Genomic DNA, 23,489 nt, shown 5'->3' with positions numbered 1-23,489 from the left:
AAAAATGGGCAAGCGACAAGGGCCAAATCGTGATGGCTAGACGACTGGGTCAGAGCACCGCCAAAACTGCAGCTCTTGTGGGGTGTTCCTGGGCTGAAGTGGTCAGTATCTTATCAAAAGTGGTCCAAAAAATGATGCTCTATGATCTGTTTAGAAAAGTCTTGGTATTCACATGAATGTTACTTTAACACATATCACTTATCTAAACATTGTTGCAAACCAAATAACTGTTTCATGTCTAGCACATTACACAACCCTGGTGCTTTTTACTTTTTTCTCATTAGGTTATTCCTTACATACTGCTTTAAACACTTTATGGAAAAAAGTGTTGGGACACCAGCCATATATGATTATTTTCCAAACTGTTACCACAAAGTTGAAGGCACAAAGATGTATAATGTCTTTGGATGCAGTAGCATTAAATTTTCCCTTGAAAATAACTTGACAATGCCTCTCTGTACAAAGCCAGTTTTATGAAGATATGATTTCTATGGTTCAGTGAAAGATCCTGAGTGGCCTGCTATAGGGCTCTGACCTCAACCGATTAATAAATTAGAATGCTGACTGCATCCCAGGCCTCCTCACCTCATGTACATCAGTACCTGACTTTACTAACACCTTAATAGCTGAATGAGCACAAATCTGCATAAACACACTCCAAAATCTAGTGGAACATCTTCTCAGAAAAGTTGAGGCTACTATAAAAGTAAATGGTGCAACTAAATGTGGAATGCAGCACATATAAATGTTATGGTCTGGTGTCCACTAAACCTTTGTCCATGTTGTTCTTTGACAAAAGTTAATTCTTTAGATCTACATTATAGAATGTGACATATATCTGTCTAAACCATTACAGCCCGTAGCAAGGAGGTCATATTCACCACTGTATAGTATAATTCTATCCTAAATTCGTGGGGGTTTTTTTGTTTGTAAAAAAGCTCACAAGGGTCATAAGTTCTGCTCCATTCTGTTATAGCTGGCAAACGTGCAAAGGAAGAACCTCAAAAGTGCTTATATGCTTAATGTATCTCATATTAATCTCATATTAACTTTGACATTTTGCTCTTTGTTGGCTCTATTCATGACCATTGGCTTTCATTTAGCTCTTGTGGCATGTGAAAAAACTTCAAAGTTGGAGGAATTTTGTTTTTGCTCTTATTTTTTTGCTTTTCCAAATGGGTTGAAGATGAGCCAGCAGCAGGGCTGGGATCGTGTGCCACCCTTTTGCAATGGCACAGATCCCGTTTTGTGTCTGAGAAAGCTGATATTTTCGACTGGAGCCTGCTAGAGCATGAGATAAAACTACATCTGGAGGCATTGGGATATCATGCAATTCACTGACATTTAAAAGCTTTGGTGCGTTTTGAACCCATGAGTCGTGCTGTTAACCAATCAACGAAGATTGTAGACTATTTGAAACAGTTATTGTATCATAGAATGTTGGTATTCAGGTTTGTGGTGTTTCTTACCATCTAATTTCTGTAAATGTTTAAATAAATAAGTGTTTAAAAAGTTTAAATAAAGAAACTTTTTTTATAGTGTAACACTTTGAGTGCTACTCAAAACGATTTTTCCAAACCGTGTACACAAGTGAAAGGTCCAGTGTGATTTTTATAAATTCTCTCCTTGCCTATGAAATACAGATAGCTAGTTGGCTAGCTAATCGCATTAATACACGCTAAAATAAAGCAAAACGTGAATAAATTCCTGTGAGCAGTCCTGATTTAGTTCTTAAAAGTCAATAGTTTCAAGTGTATATTTGAGTCTAGCTAGCATGCTGTTTGAATCCAAGGCTAGTTTATTGCGCTAGCATGAGAGATATGTAACATCTTTATGCTTGACTTTGTTGTTGTTCTCTTGTCCATTGTTGTTGGTGTTTTTAACATATCATATGTACAACATTTTTTTCCAGAGTTCTTTAGCTACTAATTTGTCAACACTGTATCATATACATATAATCTTGTGTTCACTCAAATCACACAGGATTTTTTACTTTTTCACACACTTTTACTTTAGATTTCAGATTTTCGTTTGAGTACTCCAAGGAATCTGATTGATATTGAATAATTGCTTAGCAGTGGTGGACGGTATTGAAGTAATCAATGCATTTCCGAGACTATTTGACACCACCAAGCGGCTACTGCTGGGCCCTTGGGCCTTAAAGGAAGACCCTTAATCCTCAGTTGTAAGTTTCTCTGGATAAAGGCGTCTGCTAAATGCCATAAATGTAAATGTAAACTTTATAGTCATTGGACAAGTTATGGTACAAGGCAATGAAATGCAGTTAGCATTCAACCAGAAGCGCATTGATATGTACATATGTACAGTCTGATAAGGCTGTGATATCTGATAGATATAAATAAACAATGACAGATGAATGAACAATATAAAATGATGGATAATATGAATTTAAATAAACAGTACATGGAAAGGTGATTATATACAATAAGTACAATGGTCATGGATAGTGCAGAGATATTGTATACAGTGTTTATAAAAAGGTTATATACATATGTGAATTATACAAAGAGTGAAAAAAAAGAGAGAGGGGGGGTAGTAAATCATTGTCATAAAATCTGCCATCTAATAACATTTTTGTTTTCTTTTTTGCTTTCTTTTCTTTCTTTTTTTTTTTGCTGAGTTGCAGGTCAAAAGTGTTGTTGTTTTTTTTTCTCTCTCTCGCTCAATTCCAGAATGGGCTCCGTTAGCGGGATTGTACCTTGATGCAGAAGCGACCTGAGCAGCTACACGTTCAGTAGTGAAAAAAGGGCTGATGATTTAATCAATTAAAGGCTGTAATAGATTTAGGGGCAGAGGAAAGCTGCGGTGATCATTTTGAAGATGTTATTCTTTTGGGTGATTTATAAAAATAATGTAGTACAGCGCATGCTGAAGATCATTTAATAAAGTGGCACGCTGAGTGAGGACAGCTAAATTATAGATGACACCCCTCCAGCATAGTCTCGATCTTTCTCTCTCTCTTTCACACACTCTCTCTTTCTTTCTCTCTCTCTCTCTCTCTCTCTCTCTCTCTCTCTCTCTCTCTCTCTCTCTCTCAGGGTCTCCTTCTCTCATTCTTTCGGTTCTTATAATTTTTTTTTTTTGCACAATTATTTTTTCCTGTGGATTTTCTTTATCATTTAAATTTGATGCATTCTCATGCTAACTCAGGAAACTTATAAATTCAAGGCTCATAAAAACACTAGTGCTGTACATTGGAGTGGAGGTCTGGATGCTTGCTGTCCAGGGCTGGAAGTGTGTCAAACCAGACTTGTCTGTCAGAAGGGAATCGAATCAAACGTAGACTTCTGAGCTTCTGCCCGAGTCTCAGCCTGCTGAGATGACTGCAGAATTCATTCATCTATAATTAAGTATTAAACTTCACTGAAGGGTAGACTGGGAGAAAAAAAGAACTCCAGTTCTGCCCTTGGATACGAGAAGTGGTAGAAGATAGCCGAATTCTAATGCGAGGCTGCTCAGAGTCGCCCTAGGCACCTTGTCTCTGAAAGATGTTTAAATAATTAGAAGCTGCAAACAAATACAGAATGAGCCAGCAGAGGCCTTCAGAACCTCTCCTCCCCCGTAGTTTTGAATCGACGGGGATGCGAAAGCTCTCCCGCTCGACCGAATATCTGGATGAGCCTAGATTTAATGACTCCCTCTAACCGAGTGCTTACTCCCTGATGCCGGGGCTCTTCTGGTTGCTTGGACTTATCCTTGGTTTTCCAAGCTGGGCCTGGGGGCTTTTTCTCACCTCCTTTCAGCCGCATTGATCTGAGATTATGGTATCAGTGGAAGAAAGTCAAGAGTCGATGCGAGTCGTTTTCTCCAGCTGTCAGTTCAGCAGCGGACTTGCCAAACCTGCAGAGGGCTCATGCAAGGTGATGTGAAAGGAAGAGAAGGTGCGCACCTAAAAAATAATAAATAAAATAAAATAATGAATAATAATACACAGACCAGGCTTAATATTATGACATTATAACATTATAACTGGTGAAGTGAGTGACACTGATTATCTCTTCATCACGGCACCTGTTAGTGGGTGGGATTTATTAGGCAGCAAGTAAACAGTTTCAAGATCAAGTTGAAGTTTGAGTTTATTTCTATAGCTCTTTTTACAATTGACCTTGTTTCAAAGCAGCTTTACAGAATTTAAGAATTAATGTGAATGATGTGTGATTATCCTTGATGAGCAGCCTGGGCAAGGAAAAATGTCTCTAGGTTACGTATGCGATCCTAGTTTCCTGAGGGAACGTTGCAGCTCGAGTTCCTGAACGGGAACTCCGAATGTTCATTTAATACATTTTACATTGTTGAGTTTTGCAGTAATAGATGCATGGGTTGAGGTTTGGGCTCTATAGCAGGCCACTTAAGTTTTTCCAACCCATGTTAAGCAAATCTTCATAGAGCTGGATTTGTGCACAGGGGCATTTCCATGCTGGAACTGGTTTGGGTTTCAAGTAAAGGGTAATTTCATGCTAATACATCTACAGACATCCTCACAATTGTATGCTTCCAAATTTGTGGTAACAGTTTGAGGAAGAACCACATACTTTTTATCCATATAGTGTATGTATAAGAGTTTGTTTAACTGCCTCTAAAAACATTACTGACCAGACAAAACAAATAGCAGCTAACAAATCTTAATAAAGTATAGCGAGCTAGTTAGCTAGTTAATCACATAAATACAGATACAAAGGGATAAATACATTTCTGTGTAAAGGATGATGAATCAGAAAGAGTCCTTATACCTTTCTGAAGTCTGAGGTAACATTGTGTTCTCGCGCTTTCGAGCAAAAGTCACCAATGTTTGCTATGAGCTGAAAGAAACACAAAGCGTCTTTATTTCCTCTCGACATATTCGGGCCGATCGAGTCAGTTTCACTCTGAACTCTGTGACACTTTAAATTCAGAGTCACACAGCACCAGAGATGTCAATGCAAAGATGATAACAGCCACACATACATTCACAACCACAAACATTCAGCACTTGAATAATTCATAGCAAAACAAAAGCGCATGCACTTAAACACACACACACACACACACACACACACACATGCATGCAAATCTCCTACATGTAATAAAGCTTTGAATGCTGTCAAAGCACTTATTAACTTCAAGTAAGCAGCGAAGCTGCGAAATTATGCTGCTGATCATCACATTTTCTTCCCTTAATACACTCCAATGCTTTAGGACGCCCTCGTGTAGTCTCCACACAAACCAAATGATTCCAAGCGTTCAAAAAAAAATCTCCAATGAATAAATAATGAAATAACTATTTATTGCATAAATATTCAATGCTTTGTAACGGAACCATTTTACAGCATATCTCATATTTCTCTCTCTCTTAAAAGCACCAAAATACAATATATGAACAAAAGTTTGTGGACACCTGACCATATGACCTACTTCACATTTAGTTATCATAACTTCCACTTATCTGCGAAGATGTTCCACTAGATTTTTCTTATTCAGTCTCACGGGTGTTGGTAAAGTCAGGTACTGATGTAGGTGAGGTGAAGAGGCCTGAGGGTGCAATCAACATTCAAATTCATCCCAAAGGTGTTAAATTAAAATGTAAAGAAATATAATTAGTTTGAATCTGTTCCTAATGAACTTGTCGTTTATGTTGACTTGATAGCACGATAGCAGCACCAACACATTTGCTAAACCTGCTAATTAGTAACTATTAATTGTTAACATTGTTATTATGTGACCCTCTTTTTCCTGTTTTACAAGCAAGTCTGAGATATTTAATGCTATAACAATTTGGCCACTTAATTAATATTGTGTTGGTCCCCTTTTTGCTGCTAAAACAGTTCTGACCCATTAAGCATTAACAGCATTAAGTTATTCAGCAGTTTGAGCTACAGGAGTTCTGTTGAATCGGACCACACGGACCAGCCTTTGCTCCCCACTTGAGCCTCAGCCGCCCGTGACCCTGTCAACCCTGTTCACCACTGTTCCTTCCTTTGAGCTCTTTTAATAGCCACTGACCACTGCAGACCAGGAATAGCCCACAAGAGCTGCAGTTTTGGAGATGCTCTGACCCAGTCGTCTAACCATCACAATTTGTCAAACTCACTCGAACCCTTACGCCTGCCCATTTTTTCTGCTTCTAACACATCAACTTTGAGGACAAATATGGTAGTTCTCACTCTCCAGTGTTTTGTATTGTTTTTAAATTATAATCACATTCTTGATATTACCCAAATGAGGATGAGATACACTTTTGAGTCTGGTCCTTCTCAAGGTTTCTTCCTCATAACAACTAAGGGAGTTCCCTTTCAGGAACTCGAGCTGCGTCAAAAAGCTTTGGGGAACGCGCCAACCTAGAGACGTTCTATTTGTAGCATTTGATGCTGACTAGCGGCAATTATGAATGCTTCTACTTTACGTGTTTGCTGTACTATATGCACTGCAGGTCTTCAGGATCTGCTGAGTTTGCTGTTGATTAATCATACACTACTTCACTCAGGACAAATGGAGTGTGTTAAAACATAATGCCTCAACAGGATGACTAGGCTTTGTAGGAGAAACAGTACTCTTGTATGACTTTACTATTATATGTATACATACATAGATCTGCTAATCAAAATTTTTTCTAGTGCATCATGGAATTGTATAAATCATATCTGGTATATTATTGATATTATTGTGTGTATTTATGGAGTGGGCTTGGGCATTATTGCGATGATGTAATCCGCTTGTAATAGCTGTCAGTGAGCTAGACAGCTAGAGAGCCTGTAGGTCAGAGGTTAGCCCTTAAGGTCAAGGTGAACAATGGTATCCTGGGTACCGAGTTAAAAAAAAACTGGCAGGCGTTGTTCCCGTAATTTTTCTGACTTGTCAATCATCAGCCAAAAGGTCAACCCCATTAAGGCATAAACAAAGGGCTGAAAGCATGTTTTACAGAACTCTGTGCGAAAGAAAATTATTTGCAGTATTATCTGGAAATTGGGAATTTCACTACATAGGAAAGCCTTTGAGAGAGATTTGGGAACGTTCCATGGATTTTATTGCGGCTTTGCGACCAGTAGCTCTAAAATTATACAAGCATTTTCTTAAAAAAGTCAACCTGCATGTGTGCTGTTTCCTAAACCTCCTTAAATCACTATAAAGCATACCTTAGAGCAGGGGTCCGTAAACAACAACTCACCGGCCGAGTACGGCTGGCCCAACATTTGGAACGGCCCTCTGAACAATTCCAGAGACATATTTTGAAAATGTTTTACTCATATCATATCTGTATTTGATACTAAATGTTGGCTTTCAAACAAAAATTTCCATTAGTTACTAACAGAGCTCGAGGCACCGATAGTTGATTGCTGGAACTATCGGCTATCAACAAAATTCCATACCAATATTTTTTCCGGCTTCTGGTCTGCTGTCATTATGAGAGCATCTGTTATAGACCGACCCATTTATGTGGCCCTGGCCCAATTATGTGGGCCTCATTTATTTGTGGACCCCTGCCCTAGAGTAATCAATTTTATTTGGAAAACAGTGACAAATATATGATCAAATACACTGTTTAATCCATGGATTTATTATATATTTTTTTATTTACAGCATTTTACAGATTTGACCCAAATCCAGAACAATTTACAGCTCTCTCATTTATACAACTCAATAGTTAAGGACTTTTTTCAAAGGCTCAGCATTAATAGCTTGGTTTTGTTTGGATTTAAACTCACAACCTTCTTGATTAGAAGCCCATTTAAGAATTAGCTTGTTGTGCTGCAGTCAAAAGTGTTCTTTTTCCAACAGGATTTTCCAAAAGCTTTGAACACAGGACAGGAATTTATTTAATAAAGACTAGAAATAGGTTTTTAATCTAACTACTCTTGTACTGTAGGATGCACTGATCAGAAGGTTGGAAGCTCTAGTACTGCTACTTTTGGTCCTCCAACCCTTTTAGTCCCTCAACCCTTTTTCCATAAGAGGTGTCCTATCATGCTCTGATCTGACTTCCTAAAACGCTGGCATACGAATTGTTACTGTGCTGTAAGAAATATGTGACAAATAAAGGCTTCTGTGTCACTTTTTAAATAACAATTGGTCACTGTGGGGCTTTTTTTTTCTTTTGGTAAAACACATTTTTGAAAATGTGTTTTTTGTAGCGCTTCTGTGTTGTTTTCGCCTTTTTGAAAAGAATTCCTAGCCCTCCTGCCTTTGCTCTGTGGGACAATCCTCTGGAGATATTTGCCTTGTCATCTTGGTCGCCTTCAGCATTGGCAGTGCTTTGGCTGACACAATCTGCTAACATATTACAGCTTTATCAGAAACGCGGGTCTCGCTTGCCCATCTCGAACAAAACATAGGGGTAAAACATGCACAGGCAGATACCAAATGATGCCATCACTACACCCTGCCAAACTGTCTGGTCTCTTGAGTTAGCTATGGTCCCAAAACCACACCCCAGACCCAAAGCAAGGACTAAAATATTCTCGTCTTTATTGTGCAGCAGTTAATTTACTGACTGCAATTTTTTTTTTTCCTGAGACCAAAAGCAATATCGGCCCAGCAAGAGATGATACATCTCTCTGTCACAATATAATCACTAACAAAGTGTTGACAATAAAGAAGCCCAATCTGACCTTTGGGAAGGGATTTAATTTGCCTCCCTCCAGCACGTTTAACTCCCATGTAAAGCAATCACAGGCGTCAGAGGCTGAGGACATGTCGAGATGCAGAATTTTATTGGATTAAATCTCCAGTCTTTCATGAAGTGATAAATAATGGTGAGCAGCAGCGGAGAACAGTGAGATGATATAGCATAATAACTGTGTAGGTGGGGGAAGCAAGCTGCCCATGTCTCTTTTACGTTTTCAGCCATAAATCACACATTCTTTAATAGCGTCTTGGTTAGCTGGACCCTCGCAGTCGCTCGAGGCACGTTCGACATATGTTGCATGTAACACACAAGTTGATTTTCCAGGCTATTTTCTATTAGCGCTTGGCATTATTGACCTTAAAAGACAGAACGATCTTGTTCGATTGCTTCTTTACATTCACGCTGATATAAATGGTGGGTGTATGGTGTAAATACTTATTCTTCAAATTACAGATTTCTTCCGACTCCCATGTGCGGACTTCTGTGTTTAATCATGCAACATGTAAATAATGTTTCGCCATTTTGTGTGTGTGTGTGTGTTTGCAGCCTTCCGGGGCCTACACCACGGAGCAGTGATCCAGGTGGCCACTCCAGCGGGGCTTCTGGGAGTTCCAGCGAATCAGAAAGCAGCTCTGAGTCTGATTCCGACAGCGAGAGCAGTTCCAGTGACAGCGAATGCAACCGAGCGTCCCGCGCCGCTACACCAGAGGTATAAACCCCAGGCAAAAATTAAAACCCAGTATGTTCCATAAGGCACACTAGGGAGAGTTTCCACCTCACCACCTCGCAACTTCAGAGTCTCCTGTTTGATCCTGAGCTCAAGTTACTGTCTATGCGGGGTTCTACCCATGTTTACATGGATTGCTCCAGGTTTTGCATATTGCTCCTTTTCAAATTTGGCTTCATTAACACCTATTGAGTGTGTCAGTGTATGTACATGGTGTCCTGAGATGAATCGGAATCCCCTCCAGAATGGTATTTGCTTGATGCTTGATGCCCAGGGTTCCTGACATAGACACTGGATTTCCATAACCTTGGGCACAACAGTTACTAAAGAATGAATTAATAAAATGGATGGATGGATGGATGGATGGATGGATGGATGGATGGATGGATGGATGGATGGATGGATGGATGGATGGCTATACCCAGGGACAGATTGATTTTTTAATCATCTACTAACTCTTATCCTCTAATAACTCTCATAAGTGGTAACTATGATGTACTTTGAAGGACATGGGATACAATAAAAAATAAAATAAAATAAAAAATTAGATAAAAATGAAATTGAGGTTCCTGTTTGATTTCCTGTAGATTAATTAGCATTTTAGATTTGGTCAGACAATAATAGCTCAATGGTGAAAGTAGAGGGACTACTCAGATTGTTTTAAGTTCAAACTGATTCATTAGGTCATTCAACACAGCTGCAGTTGTATTCTTTCTCAGTTTAGACAAAAAGCAGCAAGGAAAATGAGTAATAAGCTACAAGCGTTCCTGCCAGTTCTAGAATGTGTCCTGGAAGTCTTCTTTTCAAAGTATGTCTTTTGCGATTCGCTCTGGAACTCCGCAATGGTGTCAAACAGGCGACCTTTGAGCTGGATCTTCATCTTTGGGAAGAGGGCAAAGTCCGCAGGAGCCAAATCTGGCAAGTAGGAGGGGTGTGGATGTAAGATCATTTTGTTTCCAGCCAGAAACTACAGTGTGAGAAGAGTTGGGTGAAGGGCGTTTTAACTTGCTGTCCATGTTAAAATCGCAGATGTTTGCACACTGACTTATGAAGGTTGGTGCTCCCTGTGACTGTGCATGCAGCCTTGTGCTGCCATCTATTGGCATGTTATAAAACTAGTCTTGAACCGTTTTGATACCACCCCGTATATAGCTCCCTGTGGTCTACCTGGAGGATCCATATCTGCAGAGTGCAAATGTGGAGAGATCCCTTTTTTCAAGCTGCAATTTACAGTTGTAATGTTTTAACAGGAACGCTTTAGGAGGCCTGTAAAATGTGTACATTCGTGTGTGTCAATTCGTTATCTACCTGTACTGTTCAACTTCTGATTTGGCAAATTGCATTGGTATAAATCTATAGCAAATGAGATAAAAGAAGTCTGGCTTTTAAATGATGTACAGCACAAAAAGAGGGATATTTGCTCAGGCACCGATCAAACAGAAAAGTCTGTTCACTATATTCCACCCTCTCTGGTTTTAATGGTTCATTTGGATTCCTGTTCATCTTTGTGGCTTCCTTTTTCCAAGTCATTTGCTATCATCCAAGGCAGGTTTTTATGTTTCCGAGTGAAAGATTTTTACATGTCTTGGAGCATAATGGTACAAAACAAATGATGTGAGATAATATGGGTGATGAAAACATCGTCTTCTTTTTGTGGTTTAGAGTTGAGGACAATGCACCACTGAGTTTATCTGCCATTCAGGAGTTTTATGATTTCCTAATGTAATCGCCTCTTCACATCTTCTTTTGTAACGTATCTGTGAAATTCAAATGACTGAATCATCATTGTTCTTATGGAGACAGATGATGTTCATGTAGTGTAGATATGGATCATTAAAATTATTGGTTGCATATGTTTCAAGACAATTATTATATTACATTTGTAAAAATCAATGTTAGTTCATCTCTAGTCATTGTGTATCTGTAAAATTTTAAAAGTTTTGCTACAAATAAGATTTCTCATCACATTTACAAAGCAATTTCTTTTTTCTAAAGCCCGAACCACCATCAACAAACAAGTGGCAGTTGGATAAATGGTTAAACAAAGTCAACCCTCACAACAAGCCCCTTGCTAACACACAATCAGAAAGCCATAAACTTGTAGGCTCCCAGCCTGAGGATGGCCAAGCTACAGAGAACCAAATCTGTAGTAAGAGCAAGCCCAGCGCAGCTTTGGCACAAGCCGACCCAAAAGACCGGGCCTTGCTCAGTCCTATCCGAGAAAAGGCCAAGCCTAAAACAGGTCAAAAGGGTCCTGATGGGAAGGGTACCAAAATAAAGCCACCACCTTCAGTTGATCTGCCTCCTTCCAGGAGAAGCACAGGCAAGAAACAACCGAAGAAAGTTGAACAGTCCTCAACCAGTGAGGAGCACAACTGGCCCAGACCGGTCAACTCCAGCACTACACCAAAAGAAAAAGAACCTCCACCTTTAGAACCACCCAAACCTAGAGGCAAAGCCCCAGGGGGCAAGACTGCCCCCAGAAAAGAACCCCGGTCAACTACAGTAACCATTCCTGCTGCCCCCACCCCCTCTGCTATCAACACAGCTCCAGACAAAAAGAAGCACAGAGGGCCTAGTAAAATCATCCCAAAGTCGAAGGAGTTTATTGAAACGGAGTCGTCCTCATCAGAATGCCACTCGGACCCTGAGGACCTTTCAAAAATACATCATCCCTGCCCTGGCCCTAGCAGCCTGAACTTTAAATCCAAGGACTGTAACAGCAATATCCTAAGTGTCAGCAGTCTTGCCAGCACCAGCAGTACCTCTATACCAGACCCAGCTGCCAGTGACCTGTTGGAGGAGCCTCTGTTCTCCCCTATTTCGATGGTACAGAATGAGCTTTTGTCACCACTGCAAGACTTTGAGGACATTAAGTCCCTGTGGGTTAAGATTCAGCTTAGCCTCCTGTCGCGGATTCCAGGGCAGGATCCACCTGAGCCACTCCCCGCCAAGACCGAGTGTCGAGAGTCCAATTTCAAGCACAGGAGGCAGCAGTCACCAGGCTCCATCCCCTTAGAAAAACCCACCAGCAAGTCAAAGAGGAAACACAAGGCAAGTTCTTGCTCTCTAGTAATGTCTTACACATTTCGTTTAGTGCAATATCGGAATAACAATACTACAACTGAAGTTTATTGAGGAATGTGAGGAATTTATAACCCTAATTTTCTTTTTCATGGGCGTTTCTTTTCAGTGGAAAATAATCCTACTTTCAAACAGAGTGATGATTATAGTCGTAAAAAATTAAAAGCTGTTTTTTATTGAAAAGTAACTACTTGGAACAGCTGGACATCCTCTTTAAATCTTTATTCAAACCAATGAATTGCTGTTTCTTTTGTAAAGATCCAGGTGCAGGAGAGTTAGGGCTCAGCGTCTTTATAGCCTTGACCAATATTTTTGCCCCAGGCAAAACTTGGATTTTTTGGTGCCTCACTTCTCCTTTACATGCCACTCAGATTCTTTTTGTTTGAGTGTCTTGGTTCAGTCTGTAAAATACCAAAACTTAGTTACGACAGCTTTAAAATTGTATTGCTGGCATTACGAAATAGTATTTTTTCATAATAATTCATAATATTTTTTTTATTATTAATATTATTTTATTATAATTATTTATAATCATTTTACTTAAAATTTACTCAAGGGCCTTTTGACTTTTAACACATGGCCCTTTCACAAACATGCCTATAAAATGTTTATAAATATAATTTAATTAAATAATAAAATTAATTTATATATATATATATATATATATATATATATATATATATATATATATATATATATATATATATATATATATACATACATACACATACTAAGGATGTTGAACAAATTTGTCTTTTGTACCTGCAGTCAGATCATTGTGAGGTGTTGAGTGGAACCAAGAAGTTAAAACTGGAGAAAGAAGCCCTGCTCCCACCCTGTATCTCTCCCATCCATAACCACAAGATCTCCAACACAAAAGAGTGAGTATTTCATGTCTTTTAACACAAAAATATTTTATTTCCTGTGATAAGTGTATTAAGTAATCATTTGGTTTTAAGTTTTTATTATTATTATTATTATTATTAAATAATGCACAGGGTTCCTATGCATTTTGGAAAAATAGGAAAAAGCATGGAATTTGATTTCAGTAATTTCCATGTCTGGATTAGTATGGAAAAAAACACTGAGTAATGAACAATTTTTCCATGCTACAAATATATAATATAAAAATAATATATATGCTACAAATATATACTGTTCTATTAGGTTTTCTGAAAAAAATTCGTCTAAAAACACTCCATGTCCACAGTTTTGTTTTGAATCATTTCCCAAATTCTGCTTATCCACACTGAAACATCTGAAAGCGCTCACGTCCCCGTACTAAAACGTAAGAAGAAAATGTAGAGAAAAATATGCCTTTTCAAACGAAAACATTAGTGTGGACATGGCCAAAAGGTGTTCACGTTTAAAATCTTTAAGGACATCTGCATATTTGACTCTGGAAAAGTATGGAATTTTATGCAGTCTGTTTACTTGAATAAACTGTAAAAAAAAAAAAATCTTAACATAATAAACAAAATATTATTGTTTCTTTTAAATCGTTTTCCTCAAGTTTTCCTCAATGGTGTTGCCCATCAACCTAAGCTACGATGCTCTAGTGCTTTTCTCAAACTATTTATTCTGTATATTATCGCAGGTTAGTCTTTATACTCATCTGTAACTCCGTTTCTTATGGTCTCTTTGAATTATCTTAATAAAACTCTGACATGAATGCGCCAGCTTGCTCTAATTTTGGATATTCAATTAACTGCCAGAGCGGACATGCACCCGCCAAAGACATGCTTGTAACCGAGGTCGTGGGGCCGTCCTGTCTGTCTCCTGGTGTCCACTGTCACGAGACATGAGTAATTGTTGCAGATCTTGACAATGCGATAAGCAGCCCCGGGCTAAAATATTAGCCTCTTGCTAATGCTCGTTACGGGAAGCACTGAGCACCTCAGGGACTTTTTAATGATATCACCTTCCCGCTGGGTTTTAAATCAGTTTGGTTCAGACAGCATCAATGCACACACGCTACATTGCCCCTCTTAATCAGATTAGAAAAGGAAATGCACTTTTTATTATTGTTATAAAGGTTCTGGACATGTTCACATAAAACATGCTGGGAGTTTTTTTCTGAGACGAGCAGGCTCAGCATATTCTCATTACATTATACAGTTCAGACAGTTGGGCCTGTGTGGATAAATTGACAGTCAATGGCTGTTTATTTTTTAATTTGTTCTAGTAATTAGAAGTCAATTAGTCATTTACTGAGAAAAAAATTATAAAGTGCATTGCTTTTAAAGGGGTAAATGGTAGCTCAAGTGGTTAGGAAGTTGGATCATGAGTTCAAATCCCACCACCATGGCGAGGTGGTACCTCAGTGCTTAAAGCTCTTGGATACTGATCAGAAGGTCGGATGTTCAACCCCAGTATCGCCAAGTTGCCACCCTTGGGTCCCTGAGAAAGGTCCTTAACCCTATGTTCTACGGAGGTGCTGAATCCTAGCTGACCGTGTTTGACCCCAGTTGTCTAAAAATATCTCCTGTATATGCGAAAAAAAAGCATTTCACTGTGCTGTAATGTATGTGTGACAAATAAAGGCTCTTCTTTTAAGATGCCACTGTGGGGCATGAGATAAAATGAGATAATTGTAAGTCGCTTTGAATAAGGGCATCTGCCAAATGCCTTAAATGCACATATTTGTAAAATGCACATATTTCTAAAATGTAAACAGCAGAAAAGAATTTGTCAAACAACATTTCCTTTAAATTAAAGAAAATTATATTTTTTATGTCATCTGATCAACGGCTCATGCAACTCCCAGCACCACCAAGATGGGCCCTTAAGCAAGGCCCTTAACCCTCACCTGCTCAGTTGTATAAATGTGTTAATTAGACCATAAATGCCATAAATGCAATTCAATGTAATGTAGAACATGAAGATGAGTGTGTGAATCAGGTGCCCTTAAGCCACCATGTTCAACTCCAGGCTCAATAGCATCCACAAAATATCTAAATACAATTGGACGGACAACTTTAACAAATCACAGAAATAACTGTTAGAGGAATGACTTTATGCCTTATACAAAGTAGTATGAAAGTCATAACGTTCCGTGAAACGTAAGCAAATCGTTTTTCCAATACGTAGTTAAATGTAGAATGGGTTTCATCTAATCAACAACTTCAAAAACAACTTATTTTATTTACTATTTTATTTTCCTCACATTTTGTACTGATTTGTAGGGTTTATTCCCTCAACCTTCTGCCCTCCCACAGCAGGGACAAGTAAATGTATTGGTGGATTTGTCTATTTGTTCATACCACCCCTTCAAATAATCCCTCACTATTAGCCTTGTAGCTTATATATGATCAGTTAAACCATAATGGCAATTCTGCAACCTCATGAATCAATACACCTGTAGCATTAACTGGATTTGGTCATTTGTTTTTACTTCTGTCCCTTAAAAACTAGTGCATATAAAAATTCTACTGCACAAAACATTTCACTAACCTGAAGGATTGGAAGAAATGGGAAAAGTACAAAATGACATCTTATCTATTTTTAGCCAAAATTATGGCCTGAGGCTGTGTGGAAATTGACACCACATTTCAGCGGTTGTTTACTTAAACCTTGGAGAGGCTTTTCTCTCTCTAATTAGGGTTTAGTTAAATGTTAAAATGCAGCCTAGCCCCTCAGGCATTCCGCACCATCCAGCTCTCTTCATTTGAACACACATTTGCATCATGGCCTAACAGCTATTTTAGCACCAGTACTGGCATGATGTTAGGTCAGTATGCGCATGTTGAGAGTTGTAGCGAGTGTCAGTGAGAGAGTCAACAAGTCAGACGGTATTCACAAATCAGTCGATTAACCTTTCCGGCCTTCACTTCAGTGCACAACCTCAGCCGCAGTCCTCAGCTTCAGATTGGGTTTATCTTTCCCTCTAGACCCACATTTTGGGTCTTGCTTTTTAGTCAGGATTTACTCACCATCATTATTGATCCAAGAGAACCAAGCATTTAAAATGGGCATTTTGCAGCCACATTTCAAGGCATTTCCAGGCACCACTAACATCCGCTTTGCTTTCCAACAAGCTCTTCGAAAAAGCAGCCGAGGAAGCTCCTTCCACCGTTGCTCTCCCCACTCTCAGACGAGCCCATGGGTCGCCAGCGAAGAAGCAGCGAGAGCAGCTCTTTTAGTATGGAAGGAAGCACACAACCCCTTCCTGTAGCCCTCCCCCCCACGCACTCGCTTCCACCTTCTTCCTCGTCATCGTCCTCGTCATCGTGTCACAAGCACCGCAAAGGCGAAAGCAAGTCTCATTCCAAGACCAGCAGCGTAAGTGTTAAGCACATGTTCGTAGCATACATGTTGCCTGTTCTTAATGTCATTAACATATTAGCAACAATTCATTATTGTTAAATATTCATCTCATTAGTAATAAAGTGTGGAACCTGCATTGTTGTTCCATCTCATTAATCTGTTGTATAAAAAAACACACACACACTCTGCACTGGAGGTGTTAATTTAGCTGCATGTGTAAGAACTGGTTGTGACTCGAAAAAATACAAGTCTTTAAAATGATTTTTAATGACTCAGGAAATAATATTTGGTGGAATTCTAGAAATGTGTTCAAGGCTTATTTTACCTTCTGTTAAATTGCATTCGAAATAAAGGCGACTATGAACAATGCAGGTTCTGGTAGAAATAAATGATTATGCAGCAGAATTCGAAACTAATCCACGAGTCCTTCCTTTGCTTGAAGGCTTCAACTATACATTTCCCTGTTATTGGGAAAAGAACCGACCCTTTCGGAAAGGAGTTCAGAATAGCCTTGTAGGCGGAAAAAAAATGGCCGTATGCCGAGTCATCTAAACTCAAACTCTGAACATTTGACCCTGAAGCAAAGCCAAATAGCCGTCACGACTCTTTTTTGTATTCATGGTATAGCAGGAGGAAGACAGCCACACGAAGATCTCCGGGGGTTTCCTCGCCAATGGTCAGGCCGAATCGAACGTGTGGCCGAACTCTTCATCTTTGTCCATGGACAATATGGAGCACAGGAGACCTAAACTTACATTCAACAACACGTAGGTGTTTCTGTGTTCTAAAGAGGTGTGAATACATACAGTATATACGAATAGCAGGTATGTTTTCTTCAGAAATCTTGTTTGAAGGGTTCACATACAGGGTGTCTGACTAAGTCTAGAGATGAGCATCGGGATTCCAAAGGACACAACAAAACGTTTTTTTTTTCTTTCAAAAAGAAAAAGGTTTTCACTTTCATATGAGGAAACTAGTTATTAACTAACTGAAGATAACAAACATTATGTGGTGAATTTATGATTAAATTGGGTTTATCTTTAAGTTGGGATACTGTAATAGTAGATGTAATATTTTAATAGAAACACCTTCCAGCTTTGTCACACCCACTTTGGGTTGAAATCCAAAAGGTATACAAATAGAGATAACAGTACACGCCTTTTGAATTGACAAAATTATGGAGTTTCCTATAGTTTGCATTTACAGCATTTGGCAGATGCCCATAAACTGTGTGGTACAGTATGGTGTGGCTGGGATTTGAACTTACAACCTTCAGATCCAAAGTCTTTACCACTAAGCTACCACCTCCCTGTTACAGACACTCAATGAGAAAACTCATACTCTATACAAACACTGTGTGTCTGTAACTTTAGAATACTCTATTGTGAAAAGATTGACTTGAATTGCATAAATGACATTCTTTTTTTCATAAATTAGTATTTTGCATTCAACAATTAAACTCATTCCATAGCAAGTACTTTTGTACTTTTACTGAAGTAGAAATGTAAAAGGAGGACTTTTACTGAGGAAATATTTTAGATGGAGATGGTCTTCTTCATCTAAAAGCTGGTAATGACAGGCTACTGTAGTTAGCTAATTAAGTGTATAAACAGACCAGAGAGTTCTTTTCAATTAGAGACCACTCGCTTCGGCTGAAGATGGCTCCACGTGAACAGTCTAAAGATGCATTATTGAGCAGGGTTCAACAAGAACCTTGATGATGAATTTAAATTGTAATTAATATTAGCAGTTTGGTGCAATGGTTCAGGATTACAGTTTCCATGAACAGTTTTTCCACTCAAGTGTCCATCGGTGAACAGTTCATGACCTCAAAAATAACGGAACTGTAATGAATGGACCTTCAGTGTCACTCATATGAGTTTGAGTTTCCCTTTTGAGTCTGGTTCCTCTCAAGGTTTCTTCCTCGTACCACCTTGAGGAGTTTTTCCTTGCCAAGCGCTCAGTTATGAGGGATACATTTATATAGACTCATTTCTACATTTAATCTGTTTAATTCCGTTAAGGTACTTTGGCACAGCGTCCGTTGTTAAAGGTGCTATTTCAATCAAATTGTATTGAATTGAATTGAATTGAATTGAATTGAATTGAATTGAATTGAATTAAATTGAACTAGAGAGAAGTGTAATACATTATCTTTGCTTTATCTGTATCTTAGTCCGGATTTGGCCCACAGTGCGTGTCGCTACGCTGGAAGGTGTTATTAATTAGACATGAACTCTACCATTGAATATCTTAAAGTAACACAGTATTGTTAGAAAAGCATAAATAAACCTATTTACAGTAAATTTCGACTTCAAAGTAGCAAGGAGCAGTGGTAGCTCAGTGGTTATCGTGTTGGACTTTTGATCGGAAGGTCTTAAGTTCAAATCCCTGTAGCACTAAAAGCTGCACTGCTGGGTTCTTGGGCAAGACCCGTAACCCTTAACTGCTCAGGCTGTATAAAAAAATTATTGTAAGTTGCTTTATATAAAGGCGTCTGCCAAATGCTATAAATGTAAAGTATAAATACATTAAAAAGTAGTTTTAATTCTAAGTATGTTCACGTTTATATTTTTGATGGAGTAGCAAATATGGTTTTACAATCACAGGGTCATGGTTTAAGAGTGGGACAAAGCTAAAACAAGGCAGTACGGTAATGAAAGGTGATTTCATGCTTAATAAAGGGAAGGAGTTCGATCTTCATTGGAAGATTTAATTGTGTAGACATTCAGGGGAGGTTCATTCCACTTTGATTCTTCATACATGTCTTCGTTGGTTGGTGTTTGGTCAGAGGGAAAGGATCTTACTTTGTGCACATGTCTTTTATTGATCAAACGTGATATATATCCTCTTCCACAGTGTTCACAATGCGGACTACTACATGCAGGAAGCCAAGAAACTAAAGCACAAAGCTGATGCGCTGGTAAGCTCGGCCTTTCTTTTGTGTTTTGCAACAAATTCAACGCAAGTCAACCCATCTGTCAAATACATCCGGATAGACTATTAGGAATGGCGTAAGAGAAGGAGGACAGACGTGCACCTCCTTGTCAGTTTTAATTGCTGCTTTTAATTGCAAGCAGAGAAGCAGTGACAGTAACAAAAAAAAGAACATTCCAGAGGTAAGACCTTTACTGAAGACTCTCAAAAAAGAGCTCTCTTAAAGGACTTCAAAGAAGAGGATCATGATTTACTAACCAGCCTGTCGCAGCCCTAATAATCCACTTCCAGCAATTATATCTTAGTGTTGTCCTTTATAGAAAGTTACATCCAGTCTGTTGTAAATCATAGGGCTGATATAAAAACCCCGGTCATGAATACACAGTAAAGGGAATTGATTGCCCATGTTGCCGTAGTGTAATTGCCAGGATGTAATGAATCGCGGGCTGCGGTCTGGCTCATATTAAAGGGTTTTATTTTAAAATGGATGGAACCTGTTCAAGGGGTGCCTGCTTAGACAAGTGGTCAGTAAATCTGTTTTATGCTGTTCCCGTGCACGAACTATGGATTAGGAATTGTGTTTCCTCGGGCTGCAGTGGTTAGCACAATTGATTTTTTTGATGAATGGAAACTTGCGTTATAAGTAACCATGGCATCAAATGTAAAAGGGTAACATATTGTACAGCTGATAGGGACTAGATATTATTATATAGATATTAATATAATAATATTAATATAATATCCCAGACATTGTTAAATATTTTAACCAAGATGCTCCTTTGTCGATTACGGAAAGTGATGCTTATAACCTTCGCAGGGGGGTTGGATTTATTCACGCACCTTAAAAATATTTATTAAGATCTTCTTTCTTTTTACATCTTTTTTTACAGAATTATCGTAATAGGCTCTATATTAACATATTGGAAGAAAATTAGTTGTATGTGAAATCAGACATTCAGCACAAGGCTCCTCCTATCAAAGCTTTGAATCATCAACTATCCGGGGTCACACATAATTTATACACACACACACGTACACACGTTTCCACGTGTGTAAAGGTTGTATGCTTTTTATTAGATCTGACGAAATTTCAAGCATTTTTAATTGAAGTGAAAATTTTGAATGAATATCAATAATCCACAGATGGAGTCTTATTCGCATATAACACAGAAAACCTGTAAAGCTCACAGTAAACTGAATGTTCAAGGCATTTTTTTAGAGGGAAAGGGGAATGTTATTTTAGGTCATATCTGCATTACAAATGTATTATTTCGCAGCATGCAATATGGAAACAAACTACAGTAAAGGTAAATTCGGTTTTCAAGGTGATGGACGTCAAATCCAGCACACTGAGAGACTGTTAAGTCTGTTTTCTGTCAAACATCATTTACACTGAGAAGGTCTGGCACACCTGTGTAATGGAAATAAATAAGCAAAGCCAATTATAGAATCTGAATCCGATCAGTAGTTGGACTTTTCAGGCATACATGTTCGTTCGAAACAAATTTGTCATGAACTTATAGTATTTTCTTGATTTCTTGTGTAAATAAATGTAAATACTATTTGTATATTTGGTATATTTTGAATTAGTATCTATCTTGATAAACGAGGCCCAATATCCAAAACTATTTTTAAAACCAGTTGCTTTCTGGACATCTTCATAGAGTGAAAGACTTTTTGTTCCTATCATCTGTCTTCTCACACTTGATTGCTGTCTCCTTTTTTTCTCCCGCTATACAGATGGAGAAGTTTGGCAAAGCTGTCAATTATGCAGACGGCGCGCTCTCCTTCATCGAGTGCGGCAATGCCATGGAACGAGACCCGTTAGAAGCCAAGTCGCCGTACACCATGTACTCGGAAACTGTGGAGCTCATTAGGTCAGCACTGCCAAAAGCCAGCTTCCCATTTCTCTCTTTCTCTGTTTCTCTCATTCTCTCTCTCTCTCACTCTCTTTTTTTCTCCTGCCCTCCGGCACGGCCGCCCTACCTGCCGTGATTAAAATAAAAGCGATGATTGCCATTAGGGCCACCGCAAGGCAACTCTGTGTTACAAGCAGTGCAATTAGCAGCCCTTGTTTTATTAATGTCACCGTGAATGAAAATAGATGGACCTCAAAGCTCATCAGCGCACTCGGCAAATCAGTTGGCGGTGATTGAAATCGGAGCTTAGAGGAAACCGTGTGTGGTTGTACACACACACACACACACACACACACACACAGAAGAATTGGATATACTATAAACAGCCATAAAATGAGGATGCATTATATCAGCATTTCATGATATCTCGATAATTTTACATTCTATAATCATTACCAAATTTGCAAGCAGCAGGCTCATTTAAGTGACGCTCCATAGGAAGAAAGAAACGAAAGCGGTAATAGATGCCTCATCGCTTTTGCTCATTATGTTGCTTTATTTTGTATCATTTAAGGTATGCAATGAGATTAAAGAACTTCACCAGTCACTCAGCCACGCTGGCGGAGAAGAAATTAGCGGTGCTGTGGTGAGTTTAAGGTTTTTTTTCTACATCAAAACCTCAATCTGTTGTCTTTGTGCATGTGGATTTCACATAAACTCACTGTCCACTTTTTATAGGAACACCTGTACACTTCATTTATTTAGTGAGCAGAGAAGCATTTGGATTACCAGAATTGATCAACTAATAGTCTTTTAAAATGGCTACTGTATAAAAACAAACAAGAATACCACTCCATGTGAAATAGTACTGAACTTTATTACAAAAATTCAAAATTAAAACAACAGTACTGATTCATGAAAAGGTGCCAAATGAAATAAATATACGCTTTCCATGCAGCATGCAGTCTTCGAGTAAAAACAAACAACACGGGGTGTCAGTGACTCGCCTCTAGAGGCCGCTCTCGTAATGACAGCAGACTGGAACCCGGAAAAACTATCGGTATGGATTTTTGACAATAGCCGGTTGCTATCGGTGACGATTTACAGTATCATCCATTCAGTGGAACACAGGAATCCGAGGCTAACATGGGAACAGGTTCAGATAGTAGAAGATTAGAAAAAAGTTTACCTGTGCTAGTCTAATCTTCAACTATACAACATTAAAGATGCCTCGAATCAAGTGGAAAAAAAAATCAATATCACAATATTATTAAATTCTTATTAGTCTTATTTAAGATAGATAGATATAAGATATAAAATATTTCCTGGGTTTTATTTCATGTTCTACAGCAGCAGCTCTGACACTAACACCAGCTGCAAGGTAAACAGTATACAGTAACATGGATATGGAGGTTTTCTGTGAGGAAGTAACATAGAAAGAGTCTCTAGTGTATGGAATTTGTAGATGTGAATGAAAAAATTTTCGCCACAAGAAAGTGATGAATGTGTGAGTAATGGCAGTAATCATGTTGTGTATTATTTTCCTTTAACCCCACAATTTTTGCGTTTTATTCCTTACTTATGCTTTACAATTACTCTAATGCAAAGAAGCAGGCTTTTCTGCTTTTTTAATACAGTCATCATGAGCATTGAATAAATGCCACAGTGTGTTTGAAAAGCCTGTTGTCTGGCAGCATAAAAAAAAAAAAAGCCCCAAAAGCCACACAACTTGCCAGCCATCAGCAGCCTGATGTGGCACTTTGCCGCTGCTCCACTTTGTCTAAATCTCCCCTCAGCCATCACCCGTCTACAATCGGTCCTATCTGGGAGCTTTAAAACACCGCTAAAGCACTTAATCAGCTTAGACCGGATCATTATTCTTGTATTTCATTAAGCCGTTAGCGGATAATGAAAGATTTCCGTGCCGCTGCAGCGGGGATGTGTACTCGAGGGCAGATAAAAGACGATCCACATGCCAATTTGTCTGTCACATCAG

At 38.7% G+C, this 23,489-nt stretch overlaps 1 protein-coding gene across 2 annotated transcripts in view; it reads left to right on the top strand.

The window, feature by feature from the left end:
* aff2 (AF4/FMR2 family, member 2) overlaps window positions 1–23,489 on the top strand; it is a 246,342-nt gene that overhangs the window by 210,910 nt on the left and 11,943 nt on the right. For both annotated transcript variants that reach the window (XM_046850110.1, XM_046850112.1), the window contains exons 10-17: window positions 9,167–9,329; window positions 11,343–12,401; window positions 13,200–13,312; window positions 16,469–16,712; window positions 17,325–17,464; window positions 19,557–19,620; window positions 21,375–21,511; window positions 22,068–22,139. In XM_046850110.1, the coding sequence (XP_046706066.1) occupies window positions 9,167–9,329; window positions 11,343–12,401; window positions 13,200–13,312; window positions 16,469–16,712; window positions 17,325–17,464; window positions 19,557–19,620; window positions 21,375–21,511; window positions 22,068–22,139 (1,992 nt within the window). The remainder of the gene's footprint in view (window positions 1–9,166; window positions 9,330–11,342; window positions 12,402–13,199; window positions 13,313–16,468; window positions 16,713–17,324; window positions 17,465–19,556; window positions 19,621–21,374; window positions 21,512–22,067; window positions 22,140–23,489) is intronic.

Source organism: Silurus meridionalis, chromosome 5 (genome assembly GCF_014805685.1).
Source record: "Silurus meridionalis isolate SWU-2019-XX chromosome 5, ASM1480568v1, whole genome shotgun sequence".
NCBI lineage: Eukaryota > Metazoa > Chordata > Actinopteri > Siluriformes > Siluridae > Silurus > Silurus meridionalis.
Note: the sequence above shows the minus strand (reverse complement) of the source record. Positions and strands in the feature narration are given on the sequence as shown.